At 41.4% G+C, this 12,895-nt stretch overlaps 2 protein-coding genes across 2 annotated transcripts; both read right to left on the bottom strand.

The window, feature by feature from the left end:
- Positions 1-2,645: 2,645 nt before the first annotated feature.
- LOC137905354 (ferritin, middle subunit-like) lies at positions 2,646-5,360 on the bottom strand. Its single transcript, XM_068749582.1, has 4 exons — positions 5,113-5,360; positions 4,815-4,961; positions 3,043-3,168; positions 2,646-2,964 (listed from the first exon to the last, which is right to left on the bottom strand). The coding sequence occupies exons 1-4, from the start codon at positions 5,263-5,265 to the stop codon at positions 2,770-2,772; spliced, it is 621 nt and encodes a 206-aa protein (XP_068605683.1). The 5' UTR covers positions 5,266-5,360; the 3' UTR covers positions 2,646-2,769.
- Positions 5,361-9,398: 4,038 nt separating this feature from the next.
- Positions 9,399-11,189, bottom strand: fthl27 (ferritin, heavy polypeptide-like 27). Its single transcript, XM_068749482.1, has 4 exons — positions 10,926-11,189; positions 10,080-10,226; positions 9,861-9,986; positions 9,399-9,784 (listed from the first exon to the last, which is right to left on the bottom strand). The coding sequence occupies exons 1-4, from the start codon at positions 11,025-11,027 to the stop codon at positions 9,629-9,631; spliced, it is 531 nt and encodes a 176-aa protein (XP_068605583.1). The 5' UTR covers positions 11,028-11,189; the 3' UTR covers positions 9,399-9,628.
- Positions 11,190-12,895: the final 1,706 nt, after the last annotated feature.

Below are 12,895 nucleotides of genomic sequence, written 5' to 3'. Positions count from 1 at the left end.
TTATGAAAAAATATATTTTTCTCAATTGAAAGTCAATAACTTCAACCTCAATTTATACATCTTTCATATGGCAAAATATTATTTATACTACTGTACCCTCCTTTTCAACTCCTCCTTTCCTGCTTTTTTCTGTTCTTTCTTTAAGTAAAATGTTTAATATAATTCAACCATTTGATGATGTCAATCTGTTCTTTATCTTCTGTAATGTATTAATGGGAATTTCTATTTCCAAACACCACATTCAAACATCTTTATCAATTTTATCCTTCGATGAGACATAAAATGACTTCCTATCATCGTGATACGAGCATGTATCATGTACATGCTATGGATTGCCGATATAAACATGGCTTACCCGCTATCATAAATCTGTCTGTGAACCGAAGTAATTTGTTCCTTGTAAGCATCCAGTATGTCAGTGCACACTCACGCATAATGACATTTAAACACAAACACAGGCATTCTAATTGCCAACGGTAATCTTTAAATCCTTCAATTTAAACAAATTAAGGACAGTTTGACTCTGTGGGCCTCCTGCCCTTTCTCATCCCATTTCCTCCAGTCTTCCTCTGCTGTCTGTCGGTCTGTCATGACATGTAATGTCTCGTGACAGACATAGACACACACATACGTACATACACATTACATAAAGCTGATCTCTAAGTGCCATGCTGTGTCTCATTAACCTTTATCGCTTTCATTCCCTCGGATAGGGTATTAGAGAGTGAGTGGTGTGTGTGTGTGTGTGTGTGTGTTTGTGAAAATAAATAAATAAATATTTCAGATTTAAAAGATGACCAGATAAATTTGAGTAGGCATTGTGAATTACCTGGTTCTCATTGAAACTGAACATTGTGACTTTGGCCTCAGTAACGAAATGTTAAATTATAGAGTGGAATTTGCTTCAGATCATTTGAGAAACAGGATAATGATCTGACAGATATTAACATGGTTTCAAACCCAACACTAATTGAATTTAGTTTCTGGGAGGTGAAATGCTCAGAAAAGTCTGGTGTTAGCCTAAATTGTAAGGATTTTAAGACACTTAATAATATATAAAGTGAAAAATGGTCATATCATGATTAGTTAAAATACGGTGACAAAAATCAACAAGAACACAATATAAACCATGAATAAGAGTAAACTGTCAGTGTTTGCTAGTCAATAAAACAAAAAGCTGCAAGTAAAAACAATTTAAAAAAAATTACTCCCCACAAAAATAATTAAGAGACTAAAAATAAATCGGTTGGTTCTATGAAGAGGAAGAGGTAAAGTTGTTTTACAATCAATCAATCAATCAGTCAGTCAATACATTTATTGTGCGATTTACTAAATATAGTTTTGAAATATATTTGAACATAAATGTATAACGTATCATTTAAATAGCTTGAATCACTGAAGTATTTACATGTGAACACCACTGACTGGTTTTGCTGACAACTTCCAAAAAACCTTTTTTGCTCATTGCGATTAAGGCGCTCTTATTTTGGGGGATAAAAACAACAACATGAGCCCAGTAAAACCTCCTGCAGTTTCTGTGTGGAAACAAATAGACAGTGTCCATTCCCAACGTAAGCATTGTGAGATAAAGGTTTTATGAGACACACAATCCGTGACATACATGCTGTCGGGGTAAAGCTTGTGAAGACGGTCTGTAAATAGAGCTGCATTGGCAACCTATAATCCACTTAACTAATCTTCTCTCCACTACAGAAATACACCTCCCCTCTAAATAAAAATCAAATGTTTCTCCCTGTGACACACATATCATCAAATTATAAATAATGCCACATACTCAGCATCAAGGTATAAAATCCAGTAAATGAACAGTAACCTTGTGCTGCAAGTGAATGTAGCTGCGTCTTATAAGATTTACAGTGCAGCTGAAACACATGGTGACAAAAAATAAATAAATAAGGTGAAGCTGAAATTAGCTATTAATTGATATATTGAAAATTAATCATAATAACATTCATGACAGTTAAACTCATAGCTTTTCCTCTAAACTTTTATTCAAAGTGAAAAGAGTTTAGAACTCACCCTGTTTGGTGTCAGGCCCTCTCCGTTATTTGCCTTTTATTTATCTCAATCTTTTTTTATACTTGTATGAGTGTCCTCTGAATGAATCCACCACCACTGACTGATGAGAAGTCTTTCTCAAAGTCCCCCCCCTTACGCTCTCTTCCCCTCCCCCATTCTGTGCTAATCTCCACAATATCCCTTCTCTCTACTGACTGTCCCGTCAGCTCTATCGCTAACAACAAACTGAATCAATAATCTGCTGGCGGTGAATTATTGAAAGTTATTTGAACTTTTTTGTTTTTTCCAGCATGTGCTGAAATGTTGATCCCGGCTACATATGGAGCTGTCCAGTGCTGATCCTAGAAGTGAGTCTTTTCCGCGGCATTTACTCGGGGAATGTTCTTTACCGAAGAAACAACCGAAGCCCACTTCGGTTGTTTTTTTTGGTTTGCGCATGTCCATGACAAGACAAGGTGGTGGCTTTTCGGTTTTGCTTTGATTTTGTATCGATTATCTTTGTTCCTGCATGATGATTGCATTTTAATATAAACTCAAATTACGAATGTGACAGAAGCAGACAGACTCCAGAGACCTGCTCAAAATGTTTAATCCAATTAACCAGATCAGAAATATTTTGTCACAATTGTTGAAAATGTCACACAGGTACAAACTTCTAGGCAACAGAGTAAAGCCACAACTCAGGCGACATTTATGATCAGCCTCACCAAAATAAGAGCGTTTCCAACATCACACTGAACAGATTGCCGACAAAGATTGACAGCTAGCACAGTTCGACACGCACAGGGAGTGTTTGTCAAACAAGTACTCCGCCATCTTGTTCTTGTGGGCGTCCATACGGCTGAGGTTGGAGATGTAGTCTCCCAGCTTCTTGATGGCCTCCACCTGCTCATTCAGGTAGTGGGTCTCCAGGAAGTCACACAGCTGAAGACAAACATGTATAGTTCAGTAAGCATAATTTGTGTGTGAACTTTTCAAAATCCGACTGGTTAGAGGACTTACGTGAGGATCTTGATGCTCAGAAGCCAGCTTGTGGAGATCCAGCAAAGCCTGATTAACGTTCTTTTCCAGCTGCAGGGCATTCTGCATGGCCTCCAGCCCGCTCCCCCACTCGTCATGCTCTGGCTTCTACAAACAAAAAAATCACCACACAACCGAATACTCATGGCACAAAAGTCTGAGTCAGCAGCAAATGTCCAGCCATCGCTGTGTTGTTCATCTTAAATCATCAAGAGACTTCTTAAATGAACAAATGAGCTTGCGCTCAAACTTTAATGTCGCAGTGTCTTTGTCATTCCTCGTGCTCCATGTGAGTAAACATAGGTTTGAACATTAGGATCAGTTTCTCAACAATTTGTTACTAAAATTGAATTCCATTTGAAATTCTGAACATTATTCATCCTTGTGGACTTCAGTTCAGCTTTTAACACCGTTCCACCGGACATGCTGGCTCTGAAGCTCCACAGCCTGGGACTGTCTCCACCGCTGTGCTCCTGGGTCAGGGACTTCCTCAGCAACCGGCCCCAGGTGGTGAGGATAGGAGACACCACATCCTCCCCTCTGATCCTGAACACTGGGACCCCCCAGGGTTGCGTTCTCAGCCCTGCTCTCTTCACCCTCTTCACCCACGACTGCTCTGCCATCCACTCCACAAACATGGTTGTGAAGTTTGCGGACAACACCACTGTGGTGGGTCACATCTCCAACAACGATGAGACCCACTACAGAGAGGAGGTCCAGAACCTGATGCTCTGGTGCTCGAGTAACAGCCTTGTTCTGAACACCAGCAAGACCAAGGAGGTCATAGTGGACTACAGGAGGTCCAGAAAGACTGAACACGCCCCCCTGTGCATACGAGGGGAAGCAGTGGAGCGTGTGGAGAACATTAAATTCCTGGGCATCCACATCTCCTCTGACCTCTCCTGGACACTCAACACCAGACACCTGGTGAAGAAGGCCCAGCAACGGCTCTTCTTCCTCAGGAAGCTGAAGCGGGCTGGGCTCTCCTCTGTGCTGCTTGCAAACTTCTACCGGGCCACGATAGAGAGCATCCTGTGTCTCAGTGCGACCGTGTGGTACGGCAGCTGCACGGCGCAGGACAGGAAGGACCTATCCCGGGTGGTGAGGACAGCTCAGGGGATTGTGGGTCACCGTCTGCCTGATTTGGACTCTGTTTACACCTCCAGAGTCCAGAGGAGGGCCAGACGCATCTCCACAGACCCCACCCACCCGGGCCACAGACTGTTTGTCCCGCTTCCATCAGGGAAGCGGTTCAGGACACTAAGAAGCAGCACTACGAGGCTCAGGAACAGCTTCTTCCCCCGAGCTGTGAAAGCAGTCGTTCCCTTGTAGCGATCTGGGACACTTTATGCCGGTCCTGTTGCTGCTGCTGCTATTTTGCACTACTGCCTGTGATTCTCACTCTCTCTGTGTGTGTATATATATTGTTTCTTAAGAGAGAGAATTTAGTTTGTTATGATGTGTGCCTTAAGCCGTGGGCCTTCTCACGATTTTATTATGCTCGCATAATGACAATAAAGTATCTTGAATCTTGAATCTTGAATCTATTCAATCAATTATGTTAGAGATAGGCCGGAAGACACTTGTCGGTGCAGACAGGATTTGAAACCTTTGTCTAACATGGCTCTGATGTGACCAAACAAGTTTCTTACAAACACCTTTAAATTGGGATTAACACTTTTAAAAGAAATGGATCATCCAAACCAGAACTTTTATGTTTAATTTACAGTACACTGCAGTATTTAAATACAAACCTTGATATTCTGGAGGAACATGCGTCCACCTCGTTTGTTCTGGAAGGACAGCAGCTTGTTGGCGTTCTCCCGCTCCTCCTCACTACTCTGTTTAAAGAAACAGGAGAAGCCTGGAAGGGCCACGTCATCGCGGGAGAAGTACAAGGCCTGCGACGGTCAGGAGGATAAGAACAGTGATTAAACAACATCACCCATCATAATTTGGCATGAACAGCACTTATGCTGCTGGAGAGTGGTCAGAGACAGCAGTCATGAATTATAGTCGGTTTCCGTGACGATTAAAATAATGATGTCTTACCATAGAGGTGTAGGTGTAGAAGGCAAACAGCTCCATGTCGATCATCCGGTTGACTAAGGCCTCGCAGTCCAGGTGGTAGTTCTGGCGTACCTCCGACTCCATTTTGGCTGGCGTTTGTTGCAACAAAACAAGTAAAAGAATAAAGATTTTCATTTTTCTTTTTATGTGGTCAAGAAGATGCTCTGTGCCTGAAATGCAGATGAGTCAAAGAGAAAGAAGGATGAAATACTACTGAAGCACGAGTTTCATGAGCTTTTCACCCCAATATGAAATGTAGGAAGGGCTGCGCTGCGTATTTATACCCCACGCCAGGTGTTGCATAACTCCACCCATCACTGAGCTCAGAGTTAGTTGTTAGTCACTATGAGATGTTCAACTTTTATTCATTGATTGTGAACGTATGGAATGATGAAGCATGTTTTTATTTCATTAATCAATATGCTGCATTTTATTTGAAGTGAAATATAAACAGAATAGCTACAGCATTAAATAGGTAGTTGATATATGTTAAGGCAGGTGGTAGAATAGAAATGCAGCTTTTCTTGAAAAGAATTAGTTTAAAAAAAGTAAATAATTCAAAGATTCTACAAAAAAACCTCTATACAGCAATACTTTGACATACAAATATAATTCATTCCTGGACCGAGCTCGTAACTCAAATTCATTTTTCCCATATAAAATAACTGAAAATAATTTAATCTGTTCTGGCCGTCAAAAAACGCTCAAATGAACACTAAAAAAACCGTTTTAAATTGCTGTATAGATACACACACACAAAATGATATAATAAACCCATAATTTCTAAGGAATACTCACAGATACAGCCAAAATCACTTAATAATGGAAATACAACACAGGAGACGTGCAGGAGGCGAGTACGGAAGCTGGTGAATACCTGACCTGAATGAGTGAAGTGCGCTCGCAGCGCTCGGCCAGTTAGCACCAGCATCTGGAAGTTGCTCGTATCTCAAAGCAAAAATATTGCTCGCAAGTTTGCTGGTGTCTCGTAACACTTGTAAGTCGAGGTATTACTGTCTTAACTAAAATTCCAATTGAAATTCTGGTCTCTACAAATAAATTCTTAAAAGCCCCCAAATACATGACATATAAGTATTTAAAGCTATAAATTACAAACATGGATTTGTATATTGTACAATTCTTCTACAGTTAATATGTGCAATTTATAGAACTTTGGGAGTCATATAATAAACATATATGGCCTGTATAGCTGCTGTTTAATTACCAAAATAAACCATAACTGCTGAGAGGACACCTTCAATCAAGAGTGTTTTTTATGCATTACTCAATACCGCAGAACTTCTGTAAAACACTTCCACACAGCTTGGTGAACTCGAGCTGCACTTCATCAAACGACTACATAAAGTCTTATTCCTCTTACAATCAGAGAATAAAAAAAATGGCAGTGAGAAGAGCATCAGCAAATGAAATATGTAGAAATAACAAGAAAACATAACTCATGATAAAATGGGACAAACAAAACAGTCTGCCCATTGCGCTTCAACCAGAGGTTCGCCGGTTCAAGTCCCGGCCCAGAAAAAAATACAGAGTGTGGACTGGTGCCTGGAGAGAAGCCAGTCTACCTCCAGGGCACTGTTGAGGTGCCCTTGAGCAAGGGACCCTTTTGCTTAGGGCCCCCAAGATGAGCCCTGGACCTGCTTCAGGAACATTTTGGCCATGAGCATAATATAGAAACAGCTTATATGGAGAAGGCTCCTTCATGTTCATCACTGAAAGCCGATGACACAAAGGCTCTGCAGGCACACACCTTTTCTAAGAGGACATTGCAATGTAATAGAGGAAGAGAGTTTTGCGTCGGCGGCGCAAACATGTTTCGTTGTTATGACAATGACAATAACAAAAAGCATTCCCTTTTGTTCCATTCCAAGATAGCGACTATATGCAATATGTTCTAGTCATATCGAAGTTGCCCTACCGTAGACACTTTATACTGTAATTGTACCTTTATATGTACACTTAGATAAACTTAGACATAATAGTTATGCCTTTGGAAGGCTTTGTGCTCTTAATAGCATCTTTCTGTTTTCAGATTGTACATATCTTTGATGCACACAACACTTAGCGGACACCACGGTCATGTTGATTGATTGCATGCTTCATCTCCATCTTTACCATTCGCTTTCTTTGGACCCATCACTGTATGAGGAATATTTACAAATACAGCGAAAATCACTGAATGAGTGAAGCGTGCTTGGAGTGAGCGCAGCGCTCGGCCAGTTAGCGGCAGCATCTGGAAGTTGCTCGTATCTCAAATTTATGTTCATGTCTCAAAGCAAAAATATTGCTCGCAGGTTTGCTGAACACTCGTAGGTATTACTGTCTTAACTAAAATTAACTATAAATATATGGCCTGCATAGCTGCTATATATTTACCAAAATAAACCATGACTCTTAAAACTGCTGAGATGACACTTTCAATCAAGAGTTTTTTTTAATGCATTACTCAATACCGCAGAACTTCTGTAAAACACTAACACACAACTTTGTGAACTCGAGCTGCCCTTCATCAAACGACTAAATCTTATTTCTATATTGCAATGAAAGAATATAAAACCATTTGACTGAAATACAACTGCCAGGGAAGAAGCTATAATGATCCACTATATAAAGGATCCACTATATCAGGGTTAATCAAAGTCCAAATCTGGATCACAAAGCAGGAACAGGAAACAGGAAACAGGAAAAACAACTGTTGGGAGGGCATTTTCAACAAAGAGTGTTTCTTAAATGCATTACTCAATACCACAGTACTTCCCTTTTTAATGTCAAACTCCGTGACATTAAAAAGGGAAGAAATTTAAAAAGAATGAGAAAAGCCCGCAGCTGGACCAACGTTAGTAAGAGTTTACAACATACACTGATACGACTCAGTCTTGCTTACAGGACTTTGGAAAGTGGCTGCAGCAGATTAACCAGGAATATTCCAGAACTGGAGACCATTATCCCTGAGGAATGGGATACAAATTCCAATTCCATCATATGCCCGCTCTTTGGCCTTTGCCACCTCTACCTTTGCCTTGCGTCTCATCTCAATGTACTCCTGTTTACTCTCTTCTGTCCTCTCAATGTCCCCCTTCTTCTTCGCTAACCTCGTTTCCTGTATACACTTCTGTACTTCCTGGTTCCACCACCAGGTCTCCTTTCATCCCAGAAGACACACCCAGTCCTCTCCTCCCTGTCTCCCTGATCACCTTAGCTGTTGTATTCCAGTCTTCTGGAAGCACCTCTTCCCTGAAAGCCACACAACACTCTTCGTTCTTCAGCCTCCACCACTTTGTCCTCTGCTCTGCCTTTGTCCTCTTCATCTTCTTCACCACTAGAGTCATCTTCCTCACCACCAGCCTATGTTGGCTGGCTACACTCTCTCTGGGCGTCAAGGCCTGCTGTTCACTTTTTTTTGGCGTCATAGTGCTGGGTTTGCCGCAGAAAAGACGTCACTTTCAGGATCAGCGCTGGACAGCTCCATATGTAGCCGGCTACATATGGAGCTGTCCAGTTCTAAAGTTCACCTTCAGGATCAACGCTGGACAGCTCCAAATGTAGCCGGCTACATTTGGCACTCATGTGGGCTGTTAAGACCAGATGCAGCATTTTACAAAAACAAATGTCTGCACACGGCTCTCGGGGGCCACAGAAAATGACTTGGAGGGCCGCATTTGGACCCCGGGTCTTGAGTTTGACACATGTGCTGTAGACGATTTACCCTGCACTTGTACAATGATACTGCTCAAATCCCATGCCTTATGTCCTTTGCAAACCAAATTGCCCTCTGAGGGACTAAAGTGAAGCGAAGGTCCACTTCCATGGAGTATGAAACTCTGAAATTCTATTTCAAGTTGATTAATTTGGAATTAACAGGATCCTGCTCTGCTTGGTCATGCGCGAGACAGATGCATCGTTACATGCGTGAGGTTGATCAATCTGATTGACAGATCTTAGTGCCACACGCTTTTACTCAGAAAAGCCACCTTGTAAAACAGGTTCTGCCACTAAAGTTATCCTCTGAACTGGAACCTGAGCAAACCCTCACACTAACAAATCAAATGCTTGTGACCACACTTTGTCTACTAAGGCCTTTTATTTAGGCAAACGCATTTGAACCCGTGATCAAGGTCCACATGATTCCGATGACCCCTTACTTGCCATTCACTTCCCCATCTTAAATTGGTGAGAGAATTGTCTCACCAAGTGAGCTGCTAGTGCTTTTTATAAATTTTGATCAAGTTATGCAACATATGCAGACAGACTCCAGCTCAAAATGTTTATTCAAATTAACCAGGCAAGAATTTTTTTTTCAGAATTGTTGATTGTCACACGTACACACTTCTTGGCAACAAAGTGAAACCACAACTTGGGGTCACATTTATAAACTGCCTCACAAACGTGAGCATCTCCAACCTCAGACTGAACAGATTAGCTACAAAGATCGACAGCTGGAACAGAAGCATGTGCCGAATGCTGATTCCTCTTGGCACATTTAGCTCTTTCCTCCCAGGGAGTGCTTGTCGAACAAGTACTCCGCCATCTTGTTCGTCTGGGCGTCCATACGGCTGAGGTTGGAGATGTAGTCTCCCAGCTTCTTGATGGCCTCCACCTGCTCATTCAGGTAGTGGGTCTCCAGGAAGTCACACAGCTGAAGACAAACATGTATAGTTCAGTAAGCATAATTTGTGTGAACTTTTCAAAATCCAACTGGTTAGAGGACTTACGTGAGGATCTTGATGCTGAGAAGCCAGCTTGTGGAGATCCAGCAAAGCCTGATTAACGTTCTTTTCCAGCTGCAGGGCGTTCTGCATGGCCTCCAGCCCGCTCCCCCACTCGTCACGCTCTGGCTTCTACAAACAAACAAATCCCCACAAGACCGGACGGTCAAGGCACAAGATTCGGAGTCAACGGCTCATAATCCAAACAGCAGTGTTTATAGCAACCTTGATATCCTGGAGGCAGATGCGTCCACCTCGTTTGTTCTGGAAGGACAGCAGCTTATCGGCGTGCTCCCGCTCCTCCTCACTGTTCTCCTTGAAGAAATGGGAGAAGCCTGGAAGGGCCACATCATCGCGGGAGAAGTAAAAGGCCTGCGACGGTCGGGAGGGTAAAAACAGTGATTAGAGGACATCACCCGTTATTATTCGGCATGAACTGCATTTATGCTGCTGGAGAGCGGTCAGAGACAGCAGTCAGGGATTACAGTCGGCGACCCGCGGGAGACGAACGACCGGCATGACAGCATTAAAAAAAAAAAGTAGACAACGCCGTTTACTAGCACATAAATCTGTCCAAGATATTACGGGTTAATTAATTTCGTTCTGCAATTAAATTACTACAATGCAGTACGTTATTACCAGGGGGACAGAAACGGAGATAGTCATCACGACTCTCTCCGGATCAATCCCCCCCCCCACACACACACTTTTTTTTTTGTCCACCTACATCGTACAAAATATGTGTCCTTTTAAGTTAGTTATTTTGCACCTGTGGTGTAATTTATTTTTATTTTATTGTCATTTCGCATCAATTGAGTAATTTAATATTAGTTTTATTGGTATTGTTAAATGTCGATAATTTACGTACTAAGGACTTTCAATACATGCTACTGTTTGACTGTACTTTTACTGTAATACTGCGTGACTGTATTGTACCCTAACATTCCATCTAATAAATATATTCATCATCATGTTTACCAAATATATTCTTTAGTAGTTTAAACAGAACTATTTGCCGCTGCGGGTGGAGAACACAACACGCGCATTGATATTGATCGCGCTTCGTCTTACCATGGAGGTGTAGGTGTAAGAAGCGAACAGCTCCATGTTGATCATCCGGTTGACCGCGGCCTCGCACTCGCGGTGGTAGTTCTGGCGGACTTGGGACTCCATTTTGGCTGGCGTTTGTTGCGCTTTTTTTAAACAAAAATAAATCTTTTCGGGGAAAATAAATCTATACAACAGCAAAGGACGAAGTTCCGTTCAAACACTGTTGAAGCAAGAACTCCCGATGCCTGTCTTCCCGTTAAAGCGCGTCTGGGGGGCTCAGCGTGTTTATACGTCTCAGGCACACCACGTGACAGGGGTTACGTAATGCATTCTCACCAATCGCTGGGCTCAGAGGTTTCACGTGACACTGGAGGCGCTATGAATTTATTCATTAATTATTTTTTCGTTTTTTCCATTCCATTCATTTATTGAAAGACGAAACGGTTTTTTTTCAGTTCAAGAATTAACAATGTTCATATTCATGGCTGGATAAACGCAGTTTTAAATATCTAATTTATTTAAATGTGAAGTTAGTAAAAAACAAATCCTTAAAAATGTATTTTAATCTGTAATAAAAGAAAAAAAAGGAACAATTCTACCTATACAGATTCATTTATCTGTACAAACAATTTCCTACTTGGCCCGAAACAGGCTGCTTTGAGGAAACGTCATCCATTATTACTTCTACATTGTTAATGAAAGAGCAAGTTGTTTCGTCATTTGGCCTCCTGAAAAGAATAGTTTGAATTATTTTCAGATGACCTGTTGGACTGATCCTAAAATAATATCTCAAGCTATGTTAATGATTAGCTTCTGTGGCAAACAGCCCATTTGTTTCTGATGTGGGTTCAGAGAAACACATGACTTATATTTGATTTTATTGAGCTTATCAAACCATAATAAAATGACACAGCACTCTGAAGCACGTTTTTTCCATCAGGTGAACTCACAGGGTGTGTTGAACTAGCTTTCTTCATATGATTCTGTCCTCTGAATCCTACCACTGCCTCATTTTTCAAATTAAATCTTACATGAAATGTTAAATTCTCAGACATCATACACAGATGTTCACATTTAACTATACTTTGACCAAGTATCTAGTCTATGCACTACATTTTATTGTGTATTTATTTTCGCTCCCATTTATCTAGTTTCTATTTAGTTCACTAACATAATGCTGTTTCAGTGAAAACGACTTTATCATGTATTATCCCTCCACAAACAGGCTTCTCAAATCAGGATGATTGCTCAGGTCTGCTTCACTTGCCAGAACACCCTACAATATGCTTTTCCCCAAGGGCCTCCGGTTTAATCCGTTTTAATTGCTGTTCTCTTGCAGGTTTAGGTGTATTTTTTGGCGTTCTCATGTTCTATGTAGCCAGTGACTCAGCAATATGCACCCGCGGAGATCTCTTTAGTGCTAGTCTCACTTGTGCAACAGTTGTGTCAGGCTCAGCTAGAGATTGTGCTGTGTCGTTGTGACTCAGCATTCCACAGCCCCGCCTTTACTTTTTGTTTTTCGACAGGAAATATCTGGAAGCTTTTTTCAGTGCTCTGCTGGTTTGAACCGGTTTTCGGCCTAATTTAATTTTGAGGAAGTAATAAAAACAGCACGGTGCTGGAAATGTTTTCAATGTCTGAGTCATTTAGAGGCTGCAGTATTCAAGAAAATAACATTTTGTACTGAATGTTGGGAAAGGGCCATCTGTTGTACTGAGCCATTTGAACTCTTCTTGTTTGTGTTGGTTTTATTGTACCAATAAGGGAGCTGAATAACTTTGCCTCCAAGGTTAAACTGGGCAATAATAAGATATGACTGTAGGTTCTCAGTCATCCAGGTCATGGTAAATCACGAAGCGCAAAAAACGAAGAATCAACTCGACTTGTTCAAGTTTGTTTGAAGATGTTTCATCTCTCATCCAAGAGGCTTCTTCAGTTCTGAGACTGGCCGAGGCTCCAGATGCTTATACTCCTGTCGGAGCAGAAAACAA

Source organism: Brachionichthys hirsutus, chromosome 16 (genome assembly GCF_040956055.1).
Source record: "Brachionichthys hirsutus isolate HB-005 chromosome 16, CSIRO-AGI_Bhir_v1, whole genome shotgun sequence".
Classification (NCBI taxonomy): Eukaryota; Metazoa; Chordata; class Actinopteri; order Lophiiformes; family Brachionichthyidae; genus Brachionichthys; species Brachionichthys hirsutus.
This window is presented reverse-complemented; position numbering and strand designations above follow the sequence as displayed.